The following is an 18,982-nucleotide window of genomic DNA, read 5'->3' on the forward strand; positions in this document are numbered from 1 at the left end:
TTGAGTAAAAAAACTGTTTGTTTTACAGTACAGGTTTTTTCTACTCTGATGGGGAGCAGAGGGCTGATTCAACCCATCTGAGTTGGGAACTGCTGATGGAAGGCTTATTGTGTGTTATTCTGATTGGCCTGAGGGCTTATCTATGTAAAAGTCTTTCATCGTGCCGATTTAAAAGCCCTACATTTTTTGTCAGACTGTGATCATTTATTCAGAGCTGGCTTGGGCACCTGTGACTACAAGACTTGGGTTTGTTACTGTACTGCTCCTTGGTTGTTTTAACAGTATTCTGATATTTTCTATCCTCTTCTGATACTGCAAAAGCTCTTCTGAGTTTGCTAAAGTTCTCCTAAATTTGGCAAAATATTTCTGAGTTTTGCAAAGTTTTTCTGTGAAGTTCTCCTACATTTGCTCATTTTTGTCTGTATTTGTGAACATTTCTCAGGGTTTGTGAACTTATTTCCAAGTATTCCTGATAGTGCAGGAGTTTTGCCTTTTGTTATAAAGCATTTGTTACAGCACTTGACCTCAAAACCAATTTGTTTTACATTAAGCGTTTTTTTGGCACTCTGTTGGGAGCAGAAGGCTGATTTAACCTGTCTGAGTTGGTAACTGCTGGTGGAAGGCTTATTGTATGTCTGTCTGGTTGGCCTGAGGGTTTAACTGTGTAAAAGTCTTTCATCTTGCTGGTATAAAAGCCTCATGTTTGAGCAGTGTGCAAATTCAGTTACCTGTGTGTTCTATATAAGCAAACCTCTCCAGTTTGAAATCCTGTGTAGAAAGGCTGTACATGTTCTGACCCATTCTTCACAGCTACTCAAAGAGCTTGCCAGTCTGTGCAGAGGGCAACACCACTAAAGGTCATCTAATAGTATACAGGTGCATATAATAGTATACAGCTAAACACTCTCACTTAGACCTTTTAGTGACTCTTCTTTATTCCTTCCCATCTACTAAGGATTAGAAATAATGGATAGGTGCTTCCTTGTCATCACTATTTCTGGCCTGGTGGATGTAGGCATCCTGAGGCAGTGTAGTAACTGCCTTATGTTCACTGACAACCATTTATGGTGCAGTGTGTGCAACGGTAGCATTGTCACTTCACAGCAAGAGGTTCTCCGGTTCGATTCTTGACTGGTGTGCCTTCTGTGTGGAGTCTGTATGTCCTCCCTGTGTTCATGTGGGTTTCCTCTGGGTGCTCCACTTTCCTCCCATGTTTCAAAGACATATGTCTGGAGCATTTCTCCCTGGGCCTCCACTGAAAATTGGCTTTGTTCCAAGTTGGACTTTCCCAGTAAACAAATATAAAATAAATAAAATTTAATTTAGAACAGACAAACACAGTGTGTGAGAGTTGTAGATAAACAATGTCATTGGAAGGAAAGCTCTCACATACACACAAGAAAAATATAAACAAGGTTGTCAGCGTTATACCCAAAACATTCTGTCTTTGTCTGGAGCCAGGATCTGCCAGATCACACATGCACTTAGGTATTTAAACCACAAGTACCAGTATGACTTGATAATAGTCCATGTGGGTGTAAATGACCCAAAACATACCTCACAGGACTATATGAAGAGAGACATAATGGAGGTCTCTGAATATGTGTCCCAGGTGGGTGTGCATCTAGCCTTGAGTATCATCCTACCTTCACAAATGATGATGCCACAGTACCTGCAAAAAAATGATTGACTTCAACAATTGGCTTAGTTTCTGGAATCACAAGGGGATCCAATATTTGTCAGCCCGGGGAGACATGATCAACAAACCACGATGCTTTGCCAGAGATGGTTTGCACTTGTCACCATTTGGCTTCCAGATACTGGCAAAAACTTTTCCATCCCATAATGCCTTTTTTAGGCCATGTCAAGTTGTTAAATCCTCCAACATAAGAAAAACTACTCACAACTACCTAAAGGTACTGCTGCTCAATGCTAGGAGTTTAAATAAAAAAATGCACTCCCTGGAAGCACTCCTTACTGTGGAGAAAACATACATATGTGCAGTCATGGAGACATGGCTATGAAACATAGAAAGCACCGCGGCTATCAAAGGCTACAGTGCCTTTCATAGATTTCAATCACCCTCAGCTCAGGATAAAACAAAGGGAGGAGCTGTCTCAGTATTCATAAAGGACATGTGCACTGCTAGACTGGTCCAACAACATGACTGTCTTAAGCTGCTCCATGCCAGCTAACTATTGGTGTGACCCCCTATCATATCCTTGCTAGCTACAGATCCCCTAAGATGAGTCTGGAAAACCACACCTTCTACCTAAACTTACTGGAATCTCTTAACATTTTATTTCTTTATTTATTTAACATTTGTTTACCGGGAAAGTCTGACTTAGAATGAAGCCAATTTTCAGCAGAAGTCTGGGAATAAATTTTCCAGATGTATGTCTTTGCATCCACGTCTTTCAGCCTAACACCACATTTATGGTTGACTTCAACTACCCCTCTATAAACTGAGAGATGTATATGACCCATACTTCATTTGCTCCGAGGTTTTTGGACTTCATCAGTACAAACACTGTGGAGCAACTAGTTAGCTCCCCAACTAGAGGTACAAATATCTCACACCACAAGTATCCTAGACCTAGTACTCATGAACATGGGGGGGATGATGTTCCATCCCATGCATCAACTCCTCCCTGGTAAGATCTGACCACAAAATGATCTCCTTTAGTATTAAAACTAACCTTGAGGCCCCATTAAACTCAAAACCTGTTAAGAACTTTGCTAAGGCCAATTACCTCAAGCTAACTTACAGCTTATTAAACTTCTGAGCCTTTCTGAACCTGGATGACACTGAGGCCTACGGTGAGATGTACACAAAAACACTACAACCACATTCATAGCTGCATAGAGAAGGCAGTACCTGTCCGAGTCAAGCCTATGATCACAGGCAAAAATAAACCACCCTGGTGGATCCCTAGCATAAATAGGCTATTCAACAAAAGCATAACATATCCTCTCCAAAGTCAAGAAGGAACAGACAAAACAGTGCAAAAAGATGCTCACTAATCTAAACAAAATATTAGAGAGCTGTTCAAATCTGCCAAAGCAAACTATGAAGCAAAAATAGCTTCCCAGGTGAAAGATAACCATAAGGCTTTATTTAATTATGTTCATAATCTCAGGGGAAATGCTCAGCAATGTACCAAGTTAGTCATCAATGGCAAAACTTACACCCCTATCACCTCCTACCTCCCCCAAAGAACTAACCACAACCATCCCCCTACCAGTCATTACAAGGGAACAGGTCCTTACTGCACTCACTAAAGCCAAAAACGCAGCTTCCATGGGTCCCAACAGCATTCCAGGATGCTTCTTAAATAGTTTAAAGCAGAATCTATCGAAATAGAAACCCTCCTTAACCAAAGCCTATGGATGGCTTTGTCCCAGAGGAATGGAAAACTGCAACAGTCATCCCTCTGCACAAGGGGGGCCCATCAACTGAGCCAGTGAACTACAGACCCATAAGCTGGACCAGTCTGAATCTGAAAGGCCATGAAGAGAATTATCATGAACCTGATCAATAATGACATAGATACTCTCATAAACTAGACCATCCCCCAATTAGGCTTTGTCAAAGTGAAGTCTTGCCTGCTCAGTCTAATGGCCTTCTTTGAGAAAGTGACCAGGGCTATGGATAAGGACAAAATAGTACACACCACTTATCTAGATCTGGCCAAAGTTTCACCATAATCTCCCACTGGGGGATCATAGATGAACTTACCGAGTTAGGCATAAACCACTACATCTTCAGATGGATAGCCAGTTGGCTGACTGACAGGACACATGTTGACTTGATAGGTGAGTCCACATTTGATAAGAAACGTGTTACTAGTGGTGTCCCTCAGCACTCAGTATCAGGACCCCTCCTGTCTGGTATATACTTCTCTGACATGAAGGCCAATGTTGGAGGCCTCTGGCTCACCAAGGTCTCTGGCAACTGTAAGCTGGGAATAGTCATTGAATCCCCAGATGATGTTGACATCGTAAATTTAGGCCTAAAACTGACTAATGACTTGTGCCAAAACCATGGTCTGAGACTAAATGCTAAAAATGCATAATCATACCCTTCAGTAAATCAGATATACCTGAAAATTATAAAACTGATAGCACACTCTATAAAAGTAGACCTAGTGGCAAGGGACATAGGAACACAGATAGATAGTAACCTACACTTTTACCATCAGGTAGTTACAGAAATCTATATAACTTAATTGAAATATATATTCATTGAATACAGATTCATCAAACTCTAAACATCAAAATTAATTTCAAAGAACCTTTGATTTTTCACAAGTTTAGGAAGAGTTGCTATATATAGTTAGGGAGAGTGTGGGGGGCACAGCCCCTACATTGGTGGTGGGGAGTGGGAGGACCCCCCACTTGGTTGGGTTTGATTTAATTCGGTGCGTGTTCTGGAGTGCTAGTGGATGAGTGGTTCCTTACCCTGGAGAAAATGTTGATGTTTAGAGTTCGATAAGTACATATTCGATGACTATGTATTTTGATTGTGATATAGACCCAGCTACAGTAGTGAATAAATCCTTCTGTTTGGCTCAACTTATAAGTAAAGGCATGGCTTTAAGATCAAGGAAAGTCATAGTGCCATTATACTCGGCATTTATCAGGCCCATAATCGAGTACAGTGCTACCTTTTGTATGTACCTTGTCAGGCACTTCCACCAATTGGAGCAGCCCTAGTGGTGTCTCACTAAAAAAGTACAAAGCATAAGACACATGTCTTATGCAGACTGACTGAAGATCCTATCCCTTTACTCTGTCTCATATCGTTTATTGAGAGGGGACATATGCCTGACCTACAAGGCAGTGTCTGGTCCAGCCCTGATGAAAATGTTAAACATTTGCAAGAAAGATTATACATGGGTTACACATTCCATGGACCCTATACCTTATTTGTGACTCTAACAGAACATGCTGGAGAGACAGATTAATATCCCAAAGGCTACCTTGTGTATAGAATAAACTTCCCATCTTAGTAAAATGAAGCCCATCCTTCACTCTTTTCAAAAATAATTTGGATAAATGCATGAGGAACTGTGGATTCACTCCTGGGGTACTGCCCATATCCTTTATGGACAGAGGCAGTCTTTAAAATGACTCAGGGCTCCAACATCCAAAGACCTACTAGCTTGATAATACCTTATCCCATCTCTGGGGATATTGTCATATCTTTGGTATTATTGGCTAGGTTTGTAAAGGCTCTTGTGCCATTAGCCTAGTAATCACCTATGAACCAATAATTAGCATATTAACTATACACATATATATTTTTTTACATGGCCATCAAGCTGATTCTGTATACACACAGCAGTGTAAAGCTTTTTCCGGTGTTGCTATTCAAATTCTGTTGAGCAGAAGAACAGCTGTTTTGATTCCTGATCTGTTTATTCCCCTTGTCTACTGTATTTTATTTATGAAGTTGTCTATTCTATCCTTATGTGGCTAATTAACAAGTAAATGTTTCAAATGCTGTAGCTATTTTTTAAAAGGTTAGACCTAGCTATCCAGACACAGTTGACTCCCCCCTCCTGCAATCTGGCAGAGCTTCCCAAAGAAGGGAGACTTTATTCCAAAAGCACCTTGTGATATGCTAGTCTATGCAGACTGTGAACCTTTGGCCATGAATTCTAATAACAAATGTGACAAGGAAGTGAAATTAATGGTTATTTTCTTATTGGTAGGTACAAATCTGACTGAATTTAAAGCATTTCCAGTGTCCATGTTTTACATTTTAGTTGCATCCAACAATATCTTTCATTTAACCCACTTCCATCAGTTAGTGTTTCTGTTGCATTATTTTTGTGAATATTGCTATCTAGACTACATTCAGTGAACATATTTGTCACATTTTTGCATGCATTTCTGGACATAGTACTTGCATTACCATCACTAATATTTATGCACCATTGTTTGTTGGTTTCTGTTATACTGAACGTAAGATGCACGTTCATTTAAGTAATAAATTAGAGTTATGGGCTTATAAATTACAATGAGCTATGAAACTCCTTTAATAACATTAATCGAAAAGCTCAGCATTTCATTGAACAAATATGATTTTGGTTCTACCACTTTAGAAAATGTTTTAGTTACAAATTTTGAGACTGTGGCTAAAGTGAAACATGGTGGAATCAACCATTAACAAATGTCCTTTTTGGCTGAGTTTGACCTTAGTCAAAGTATACAAGAAAAAGAAAAGAATTTTCAAAATTCATAAACAGTCACCAGACAGAAGCCATAACTGCAGATGAAATCAGATTTGTAAGGAATTAAAGGCAAAAATGAAATAAGAAAACGAAGGGTATGAAAATAAATTAGTTATAATTCCAAATGTTATGAACTATTCAAAGTAAATTAACACAATAACCAGTATACATCCTTCAATAAGATCAGTATTAAACAATGGATATCACTAACAACCTCAGGTCTATACAGTAACTAGTGAATTTAATAAATACTTTATGTTAACAGGCATAACAAATACATAAACATTGTTCACAATATGCAGCTTCTCTCATGTTGTTTGGGATATGATCCCAGTGTAAAGAGGTGTTTTGTGGTATACCAGTAGAATTCCCTGTAAATTCTGTCCTTCAAATAAAACATTAAATGGACATTGCATCTGCCTGAGATAGTACTAGCTCAAATGGATATAAAAGATCCTATGGCTCCTATTAAAAAGAGTAGTGGAATTTATGTCCTGGCTTAATTTTCCCTAGTTAGTATAAACACCACCTCAAATCTCCCCTGAAAAGAAGCAGTAGGTCTAAGGGGATTAATTTGAGTCAAGAAATTAAGGAAAATGTTGAACCATTTTGCAGATATAGGTATTATCTACAAACTGCAAAAACTGCCAGTTGTTTGGGACAGTCCTTCTAAAAATGGTAAGTTGTTAGTTAATTTACTTAGGGTGTGCCTTCTGTGAGTAGTGTATGTCTTGAATTTGTCAGTGTCTGTACATTTCTAGGTATTTGTTTTAACCAAATTCTTTAATTGAAGTCCTAGCTGAATTGGTTTTCAACAAGGCTTTGGAGTATGTTAGAATGCAAACAGATCTTGGAACCTAAATCCACTGAAACCAATGGGTATCAGCAATGCTTTATGTAGGCTTTTCCTCACATTTAGTGCTTGTTTGATGAACTGCATTGGATCACCTTTTCTACAAAATGTATTGATCTTAGCTCCCAGAAGTGAGTACAGGTATTCTTTGCTCTTTAAGACTGTCTGTCTACCTGCTGAGGAATGAACAAAATGTGCCCTGTGCTTCCTATTTTACACATCAGTCACTTGTGTTACATGCTGACCACTTAGATACATGATTATTCTTAGGGCAACTACCTGACCTCATCCTTCTGTAGTTAAACATGAATCTCCTGTCTTCCTTCTAGTGGTTCTGTGAGCCCAAACTAATGTAGGTTATGGGGCTTTCTCCACTCCTGCCTCTTGGTCTGGAATACACTTCCTGCAAATATCAGGATTGTTCCAGCTGTTATTTCTTTCTCACACAAACTTCATGGAGCACACCTTACTGAGAAAGGTAAGTATTGAACCTGGTGCTACTTAAGGAACTCTTACACCACTCTGAAATAGTTATGTACTTCATGTCTCATTACAGATTACAGTTTCACTGACATCAAGGTGTTGAATCATGACAGATGTTGGATCGTCTGAACATTGTACAGTGTTGATATGTTTTAGTTTTGTATGTGCCATTTTATCTAGTATACTTTAATAAGTATATTGATCTGTTATTAGACTGAGATTTCCTTTTCCCATGGTTTTCACTATATATATCTGTACAATACAGCACTTAGTTTATTTTCTTTATGCAGCTGACTTGGTCAGACTGAAGTGGTTACTTATATCACTATATTTGCTGAATTACCAAAATGTAAGAAATAAGTAATAAATACTGGTGGAGCTGTATGTGTTTGACTCTCAATGCTACAAAAATAAATACTATAAAACTTTAACATAATTACACACACACACACACACACACACACACACACTCACACAATAACAATTTTAAATTTTGATGACTTGAGGTGACTTTTATTCATGCAAGGTTTTTGATTAAATGTATTTCTGTTCTTGCTTTATCATTTTCCTTCTCAGAAGAATACAGTTTATCTTTACATTTTGTCTCATTTTAATTTGTAGGGTATAACATCCCAGTGGACCACCTTTGGTCAATTGTTTTGAAAGATAAGATGCTTCCATCTGTTAATGGTGATAGAGGAAGGAATCTGCAGCAAAATCACCTTCCTGGTAGCAGAATTATCAGTAAGTACATGAAATGTATTCCACTTGGTATAACTTTAAATTAAGTGTAAATTAAGTGTCTGGAGGAAGTATAGGATGGAGTATTACATACAGACTTATATTCATAAGCACATTTTTTACATTAAAAGAAGTCAGACCTTAGAAAAACAGAACACCACCCACAGATAATTATATGTATTATAAGAAGAAAATGTAATGAGCATTTGGAGAAGAAAGAACAAAGAACTTTGATATTGGGGGCAGGTGAAAAAGGAGATCAGGTAACATCATGGGATAAAGCTCTACAAATATTTGGGGTTATTGAACTTAAATTAACTTGCATATACATACCTAATGTTATAGTTCAAGTAAGATGTAATGAGGTTAGATGATGATTTGGTTAAACCGTGAGAAGTACATTTTATAACATAGGCCAGAGCAGGAATGGCACACCAGAAAAGAGTAATACAAAGGGCATGTAAATGTTAGAGTCGAGAAAACAGTACGATGCAACGGTAAAAAGGGCATGGAGTGAATGATTAAATAAAGATGCTACAGGTGATCACAGTACGATGCGAGGATAACAAGGGCACAGAGTGAATGATTAAATAACGATGCTACAGGTGATCACAGTACAAAGCAAGGGTAAAAAGGGCATGGAGTGAATGATTAAATAACGATGCTACAGGTGATCACAGTATGATACAAGGGTAAAAAGGGCATGGAGTGAATGATTAAATAACGATGCTACAGGTGATCACAGTATGATGCGAGGATAAAAAGGGCATGGAGTGAATGATTAAATAAAGATGCTACAGGTGATCATAGTACGATGCGAGGGTAAAAAGGGGACGAAGTGAATGATTAAATAACGATGCTACAGGTGATCACAGTACGATACAAGGGTAAAAAGGGCATGGAGTGAATGATTAAATAACGATGCTACAGGTGATCACAGTACGATACAAGGGTAAAAAGGGCATGGAGTGAATGATTAAATAAAGATGCTACAGATGATCACAGTACGATGCAAGGGTAAAAAGGGCATGGAGTGAATGATTAAATAAAGATGCTACAGGTGATCACAGTATAATGCAAGGGTAAAAAGGGCATGAAGTGAATGATTAAACAGAAATGCTACAGGTGATCACAGTACGACGGAGTGAATGATTAAATAACGATGCTACAGGTGATCACAGTACGATGCAAGGGTAAAAAGGGCATGGAGTGAATGATTAAATAAAGATACTACAGATGATCACAGTACGATGCAAGGGTAAAAAGGGCATGGAGTGAATGATTAAATAACGATGCTACAGGTGATCAAGTACGATACAAGGGTAAAAAGGGCATGGAGGGAATGATTAAATAACGATGCTACAGGTGATCACTGTATGATACAAGGGTAAAAAGGGCATGGAGTGAATGATTAAATAACGATGCTACAGGTGATCACAGTACGATACAAGGGTAAAAAGGGCATGGAGTGAATGATTAAATAACGATGCTACAGGTGATCACAGTACGATACAAAGGTAAAAAGGGCATGAAGTGATTGATTAAATAACGATGCTACAGATGATCACAGTACGATGCGAGGGTAAAAAAGGCATGGAGTGAATGATTAAATAACGATGCTACAGGTGATCACAGTACGATACAAGGGTAAAAAGGGCATGGAGTGAATGATTAAATAACGATGCTACAGATGATCACAGTACAATGCGAGGGTAAAAAGGGCATGGAGTGAATGATTAAATAACGATGCTACAGGTGATCACAGTACGATACAAGGGTAAAAAGGGCAGGGAGTGAATGATTAAATAAAGATGCTACAGGTGATCACAGTACGATGCATGGATAAAAAGGGCATGGAGTGAATGATTAAATAAAGATGCTACAGGTGATCACAGTACGATACAAGGGTAAAAAGGGCATGGAGTGAATGATTAAATAAAGATGCTACAGGTGATCACAGTACGATGCGAGGGTAAAAAGGGCATGGAGTGAATGATTAAATAAAGATGCTACAGGTGATCACAGTACGATGCAAGGGTAAAAAGGGCACGGAGTGAATGATTAAATAACGATGCTACAGGTGATCACAGTACGATGCGAGGGTAAAAAGGGCATGGAGTGAATTATTAAATAATGATGCTACAGGTGATCACAGTACGATACAAGGATAAAAAGGGCATGGAGTGAATGATTAAATAAAGATGCTACAGGTGATCACAGTACGATGCAAGGATAAAAAGGGCATGGAGTGAATGATTAAATAAAATGATCACAGTACGATACAAGGGTAAAAAGGGCATGGAGTGAATGATTAAATAACGATGCTACAGGTGATCACAGTACGATACGAGGGTAAAAAGGGCATGTAGTGAATGATTAAATAACGATGCTACAGGTGATCACAGTACGATGCGAGGGTAAAAAGGGCATGGAGTGAATGATTAAATAAAGATGTAACAGGTGATCACAGTACGATACAAGGGTAAAAAGGGCATGGAGTGAATGATTAAATAACGATGCTACAGGTGATCACAGTACGATGCAAGTGTAAAAAGGGCATGGAGTGAATGATTAAATAAAGATGCTACAGGTGATCACAGTACGATGCAAGGGTAAAAAGGGCATTGAGTGAATGATTAAATAAAGATGCTACAGGTGATCACAGTACGATACAAGGGTAAAAAGGGCATGGAGTAAATGATTAAATAAAGATGCTACAGATGATCACAGTACGATGGAAGGATAAAAATGGCATGGAGTGAATGATTAAATAACGATGCTACAGGTGAACACAGTACAATGCAAGGGTAAAAAGGGCATGGAGTGAATGATTAAATAACAATGCTACAGGTGATCACAGGACGATGCGAGGGTAAAAAGGGCATGGAGTGAATGATTAAATAAAGATGCTACAGGTGATCACAGTACGATACAAGAGTAAAAAGGGCATGGAGTGAATGATTAAATAACGATGCTACAGGTGATCACAGTACGATGCGAGGATAAAAAGGGCATGGAGTGAATGATTAAATAACGATGCTACAGGTGATCACAGTACGATGCAAGGGTAAAAAGGGCATGGAGTGAATGATTAAATAACGATGCTACAGGTGATCACAGTACGATGTGAGGGTAAAAAGGGCATGGAGTGAATGATTAAATAACGATGCTACAGGTGATCACAGTACGACGCGAGGGTAAAAAGGGCATGGAGTGAATGATTAAATAAAGATGCTACAGATGATCACAGTACGATACAAGGGTAAAAAGGGCATGGAGTGAATGATTAAATAAAGATGCTACAGATGATCACAGTACGTTGCAAGGGTAAAAAGGGCATGGAGTGAATGATTAAATTAAGATGCTACAGGTGACCACAGTACGATACAAGGGTAAAAAGAGCATGGAGTGAATGATTAAATAAAGATGCTACAGGTGATCACAGTACGATACAAGGGTAAAAAGGGCATGGAGTGAATGATTAAATAAAGATGCTACAGGTGATCACAGTACGATGCGAGGGTAAAAAGGGCATGGAGTGAATGATTAAATAAAGATGCTACAGGTGATCACAGTACGATACAAGGGTAAAAAGGGCATGGAGTGAATGATTAAATAAAGATGCTACAGGTGATCACAGTACGATGCAAGGGTAAAAAGGGCATGGAGTGAATGATTAAATAACGATGCTACAGGTGATCACAGTACGATGCGAGGATAAAAAGGGCATGGAGTGAATGATTAAATAAAGATGCTACAGGTGATCACAGTACGATACAAGGGTAAAAAGGGCATGGAGTGAATGATTAAATAACGATGCTACAGGTGATCACAGTACGATGCGAGGATAAAAAGGGCATGGAGTGAATGATTAAATAAAGATGCTACAGGTGATCACAGTACGATGCAAGGGTAAAAAGGGCATGGAGTGAATGATTAAATAACGATGCTACAGGTGATCACAGTACGATACAAGGGTAAAAAGGGCATGGAGTGAATGATTAAATAAAGATGCTACAGGTGATCACAGTACGATGCGAGGGTAAAAAGGGCATGGAGTGAATGATTAAATAAAGATGCTACAGGTGATCACAGTACGATGCAAGGGTAAAAAGGGCATGGAGTGAATGATTAAATAAAGATGCTACAGGTGATCACAGTGCGATGCAAGGGTAAAAAGGGCATGGAGTGAATGATTAAATAAAGATGCTACAGGTGATCACAGTACGATGCAAGGGTAAAAAGGGCATGGAGTGAATGATTAAATAAAGATGCTACAGGTGATCACAGTACGATGCAAGGGTAAAAAGGGCATGGAGTGAATGATTAAATAAAGATGCTACAGGTGATCACAGTACGATACAAGGGTAGAAAGGGCATGGAGTGAATGATTAAATAAAGATGCTACAGGTGATCACAGTACGATGCGAGGGTAAAAGGGCATGGAGTGAATGATTAAATAAAGATGCTACAGGTGATCACAGTGCGATGCAAGGGTAAAAGGGCATGGAGTGAATGATTAAATAAAGATGCTACAGGTGATCACAGTACGATGCAAGGATAAAAGGGCATGGAGTGAATGATTAAATAACGATGCTACAGGTGATCACAGTACGATGCAAGGGTAAAAAGGGCATGGAGTGAATGATTAAATAAAGATGCTACAGGTGATCACAGTACGATGCAAGGGTAAAAAGGGCATGGAGTGAATGATTAAATAAAGATGCTACAGGTGATCACAGTACGATGCAAGGGTAAAAAGGGCATGGAGTGAATGATTAAATAAAGATGCTACAGGTGATCACAGTACGATGCAAGGGTACAAAGGGCATGGAGTGAATGATTAAATAAAGATGCTACAGATGATCACAGTACGATACAAGGGTAAAAAGGGCATGGAGTGAATGATTAAATAAAGATGCTACAGATGATCACAGTACGATACAAGGGTAAAAAGGGCATGGAGTGAATGATTAAATAAAGATGCTACAAGTGATCACAGTGCGATTTGAGGGTAAAAACAGCATGGAGTGAATGATTAAATAAAGATGCTACAGATGGTCACAGTATGATACAAGGGTAAAAAGGGCATGGAGTGAATGATTAAATAAAGATGCTACAGATGATCACAGTACGGTACAAGGGTAAAAAGGGCATGGAGTGAATGATTAAATAATAATGCTACACGTGATCCCAGTGCGATGCGAGGGTAAAAAGGGCATGGAGTGAATGATTAAATAAAGATGCTACAGATGGTCACAGTACGATACAAGGGTAAAAAGGGCATGGAGTGAATGATTAAATAAAGATGCTACAGATGATCACAGTACGATGCAAGGGTAAAAGGGCATGGAGTGAATGATTAAATAAAGATGCTACAGGTGATCACAGTACGATGCAAGGGTAAAAAGGGCATGGAGTGAATGATTAAATAAAGATGCTACAGGTGATCACAGTACGATGCGAGGGTAAAAAGGGCATGGAGTGAATGATTAAATAAAGATGCTACAGGTGATCACAGTACGATACAAGGGTAAAAAGGGCATGGAGTGAATGATTAAATAAAGATGCTACAGGTGATCACAGTACGATGCAAGGGTAAAAAGGGCATGGAGTGAATGATTAAATAAAGATGCTACAGGTGATCACAGTACGATGCAAGGGTAAAAAGGGCATGGAGTGAATGATTAAATAAAGATGCTACAGGTGATCACAGTACGATGCAAGGGTAAAAAGGGCATGGAGTGAATGATTAAATAACGATGCTACAGGTGATCACAGTACGATGCAAGGATAAAAAGGGCATGGAGTGAATGATTAAATAAAGATGCTACAGGTGATCACAGTACGATGCAAGGGTAAAAAGGGCATGGAGTGAATGATTAAATAAAGATGCTACAGGTGATCACAGTACGATGCAAGGGTAAAAAGGGCATGGAGTGAATGATTAAAGAAAGATGCTACAGGTGATCACAGTACGATACAAGGTAAAAGGTACATGGAGTGAATGATTAAATAAAGATGCTACAGGTGATCACAGTACGATACAAGGGTAAAAAGGGCATGGAGTGAATGATTAAATAAAGATGCTACAGGTGATCACAGTATGATACAAGGGTAAAAAGGGCATGGAGTGAATGATTAAATAAAGATGCTACAGATGATCACAGTATGATACAAGGGTAAAAAGTACATGGAGTGAATGATTAAATAAAGATGCTACAGATGATCACAGTACGATGCGAGGGTAAAATGTACATGGAGTGAATGATTAAATAAAGATGCTACAGGTGATCACAGTACGTTGCTAGGGTAAAAAGGGCATGGAGTGAATGATTAAATAAAGATGCTACAGGTGATCACAGTACGATGCAAGGGTAAAAAGGGCATGGAGTGAATGATTAAATAAAGATGCTACAGGTGATCACAGTACGATACAAGGGTAAAAGGTACATGGAGTGAATGATTAAATAAAGATGCTACAGGTGATCACAGTACGATACAAGGGTAAAAAGGGCATGGAGTGAATGATTAAATAAAGATGCTACAGGTGATCACAGTACGATACAAGGGTAAAAAGTACATGGAGTGAATGATTAAATAAAGATGCTACAGGTGATCACAGTACGATACAAGGGTAAAAAGGGCATGGAGTGAATGATTAAATAAAGATGCTACAGGTGATCACAGTACGATGCAAGGGTAAAAAGGGCATGGAGTGAATGATTAAATAAAGATGCTACAGGTGATCACAGTACGATGCAAGGGTAAAAAGGGCATGGAGTGAATGATTAAATAAAGATGCTACAGGTGATCACAGTACGATGCAAGGGTAAAAAGGGCATGGAGTGAATGATTAAATAAAGATGCTACAGGTGATCACAGTAAGATGCAAGGGTAAAAAGGGCATGGAGTGAATGATTAAATAAAGATGCTACAGGTGATCACAGTACGATACAAGGGTAAAAAGGGCATGGAGTGAATGATTATATAAAGATGCTACAGGTGATCACAGTACGATGCAAGTGTAAAAAGGGCATGGAGTGAATGATTAAATAAAGATGCTACAGATGATCACAGTACGATACAAGGGTAAAAAGGGCATGGAGTGAATGATTAAATAAAGATGCTACAGGTGATCACAGTACGATGCAAGGGTAAAAAGGGCATGGAGTGAATGATTAAATAAAGATGCTACAGATGATCATAGTACGATGCAAGGGTAAAAAGGGCATGGAGTGAATGATTAAATAAAGATGCTACAGGTGATCACAGTACGATACAAGGGTAAAAAGTACATGGAGTGAATGATTAAATAAAGATGCTACAGGTGATCACAGTACGATACAAGGGTAAAAAGGGCATGAAGTGAATGATTAAATAAAGATGCTACAGGTGATCACAGTACGATGCAAGGGTAAAAAGGGCATGGAGTGAATGATTAAATAAAGATGCTACAGGTGATCACAGTACGATGCAAGGGTAAAAAGGGCATGGAGTGAATGATTAAATAAAGATGCTACAGGTGATCACAGTACGATACGAGGCTAAAAAGGGCATGAAGTGAATGATTAAATAAAGATGGTACAGGTGATCACAGTACGATACGAGGGTAAAAAGGGCATGGAGTGAATGATTAAATAAAGATGCTGCAAGTGTTCACAGTACGATGCGAGGGTATAAAGGGCATGGAGTGAAAGATTAAATAAAGATGCTACAGGTGATCACAGTACGATACAAGGGTAAAAAGGGCATGGAGTGAATGATTAAATAAAGATGCTACAGGTGATCACAGTACGCTACAAGGGTAAAAAGGGCATGGAGTGAATGATTAAATAAAGATGCTACAGGTGATCACAGTACGATGCGAGGGTAAAAAGGGCATGGAGTGAATGATTAAATAAAGATGCTACAGATGATCACAGTACTATGCAAGGGTAAAAAGGGCATGGAGTGAATGATTAAATAAAGATGCTACAGGTGATCACAGTACGATGCAAGAGTAAAAAGGGCATGGAGTGAATGATTAAATAAAGATGCTACAGGTCATCACAGTACGATGCAAGGCTAAAAAGGGCATGGAGTGAATGATTAAATAAAGATGCTACAGGTCATCACAGTACGATGCAAGGGTAAAAAGGGCATGGAGTGAATGATTAAATAAAGATGCTACAGGTCATCACAGTACGATGCAAGGGTAAAAAGGGCATGGAGTGAATGATTAAATAAAGATGCTACAGGTGATCACAGTACGATACGAGGGTAAAAAGGGCATGGAGTGAATGATTAAATAAAGATGCTACAGAAGATCACAGTACGATGCGAGGGTATAAAGGGCATGGAGTGAATTATTAAATAAAGATGCTACAGATGATCACAGTACGATACAAGGGTAAAAAAGGCATGGAGTGAATGATTAAATAATGATGCTACAGGTGATCACAGTACAATGCAAGGGTAAAAAGGGCATGTAGTGAATGATTAAATAAAGATGCTACAGATGATCACAGTACGATACAAGGATAAAAAGGGCATGGAGTGAATGATTAAATAAAGATGCTATAGATGATCACAGTACGATGCAAGAGTAAAAAGGGCATGGAGTGAATGATTAAATAAAGATGCTACAGGTGATCACAGTACGATACAAGGGTAAAAAGGGCATGGAGTGAATGATTAAATAAAGATGCTACAGGTGATCACAGTACGATGCAAGGGTAAAAAGGGCATGGAGTGAATGTTTAAATAAAGATGCTACAGATGATCACAGTACGATGCAAGGGTAAAAAGGGCATGGAGTGAATGATTGATTAAAGATGCTACAGATGATCACAGTACGATACAAGGGTAAAAAGGGCATGGAGTGAATGATTAAATAAAGATGCTACAGGTGATCACAGTACGATACGAGGGTAAAATGGGCATGGAGTGAATGATTAAATAAAGATGCTACAGGTGATCACAGTACGATGCGAGGGTATAAAGGGCATGGAGTGAAAGATTAAATAAAGATGCTACAGGTGATCACAGTACGATACAAGGGTAAAAAGGGCATGGAGTGAATGATTAAATAAAGATGCTACAGGTGATCACAGTATGATACAAGGGTAAAAAGGGCATGGAGTGAATGATTAAATAAAGATGCTACAGGTGATCACAGTACGATACAAGGGTAAAAAGGGCATGGAGTGAATGATTAAATAAAGATGCTACAGGTGATCACAGTACGATACAAGGGTAAAAAGGGCATGGAGTGAATGATTAAATAAAGATGCTACAGATGATCATAGTACGATACAAGGGTAAAAAGGGCATGGAGTGAATGATTAAATAAAGATGCTACAGGTGATCACAGTACGATGCGAGGATAAAAAGGGCATGGAGTGAATGATTAAATAAAGATGCTACAGGTGATCACAGTACGATGCAAGAGTAAAAAGGGCATGGAGTGAATGATTAAATAAAGATGCTACAGGTGATCACAGTACGATGCAAGGGTAAAAAGGGCATGGAGTGAATGATTAAATAAAGATGCTACAGATGATCACTGGAGGGGAAATATGTCTTAATCCCAGATATGCATTTAAATCCAGAAATCATAGAATTTTTTCATCAAAATGTGTGGACAAGTATTTCTACTCCCCTGTGAGACTGGAAAAATGTTCCTGCAGACAAGGAGTATGTTAGAGATATGATGGTCAAGAAGGAGAGTCTTGGGGATATATATTTTCAGAATATGTGGAGTTATTTCACTGCAAAAATGATTTAAATAATATGATTAGTTTTATATTTTGAAAAATAGTTAACCTTAGTATAGAGACAATTTTGCTGAGTTGGTGTAAAATAGCACGCATTAAAAAGGTGAAGGCATTGCTAACTTTGGTGTTGGTAGCGATTAAGAAAAATGTAAATAGAAAATTAAAGGCAAGCCATCAATAAGTGAGGTGAAAATGTGATTACAGAGATTAAAAATATGGAACTGAAAAGTTTTGGAAATCAGAAATAGAAATAGTTAAAAATGGGCTGTATGTGATTCAGTAAAAGAAACAGCTTGAACAGGGCACTGACATGTCACAAAATGGTTAAGCTGCATATCAATTTCATAAAGTAGACTGCAGTACAAAGAAAGAAGTCAGTAGTCTGGTTAGTTGTTAGGTGTTGGTTTGCTGGTCTAGTGTTATGATTCGTGCTTAGCGTGCAAGAGGTCCTGGGTTCAAATCCCGGACAAATCCTGAGTTTATCCTATACATGCCAAACAGAGCACCTCGCTGAGCCTCTTCAAGTACAACCTTGATGAGTGGATGGGAAACCACAAATTTGTCTCAGAGGTTTCACTTTTGTCCCTCATTGACAGGTGTGACAGTTGCTGACTGAGGTTTCTTTTTGGGGATAAACTCTTGGCTAGGCTTGTAAGGGCCCCAGGGCTATTAACCTAGTAACCTCCTATGATCCTATGTATAATGAAGTGAAAATAAAACAGTGTGGTTTCCAGTTCAATTCTTCATCTCAAATTAAACAGATGATAAAACACTTAAACCACAGGTGGTCATGCACATACTCCTCAACAGGGTAACTCTGTTTTTCTTTGTCAGCTCATACCCCACTATCCCTTTTTAACCTCCACCCCTTCTATACAACCTATCTTTATACAGTTCCTCCTCAATTT

The 18,982-nt window shown here is 38.6% G+C and overlaps 1 protein-coding gene across 1 annotated transcript in view; it reads left to right on the forward strand.

The window, feature by feature from the left end:
- Nucleotides 1–18,982, forward strand: part of LOC122798751 (zinc finger protein OZF-like) — a 281,851-nt gene that overhangs the window by 178,482 nt on the left and 84,387 nt on the right. Inside the window, exon 3 of the mRNA XM_044067853.1 lies at nucleotides 8,197–8,319. Coding sequence (XP_043923788.1) covers nucleotides 8,197–8,319 — 123 coding nt within the window. The remainder of the gene's footprint in view (nucleotides 1–8,196; nucleotides 8,320–18,982) is intronic.

The sequence above is a fragment of the Protopterus annectens genome, chromosome 3.part1, assembly GCF_019279795.1.
Source record: "Protopterus annectens isolate FY-2018-M chromosome 3.part1, PAN1.0, whole genome shotgun sequence".
NCBI lineage: Eukaryota > Metazoa > Chordata > Ceratodontiformes > Protopteridae > Protopterus > Protopterus annectens.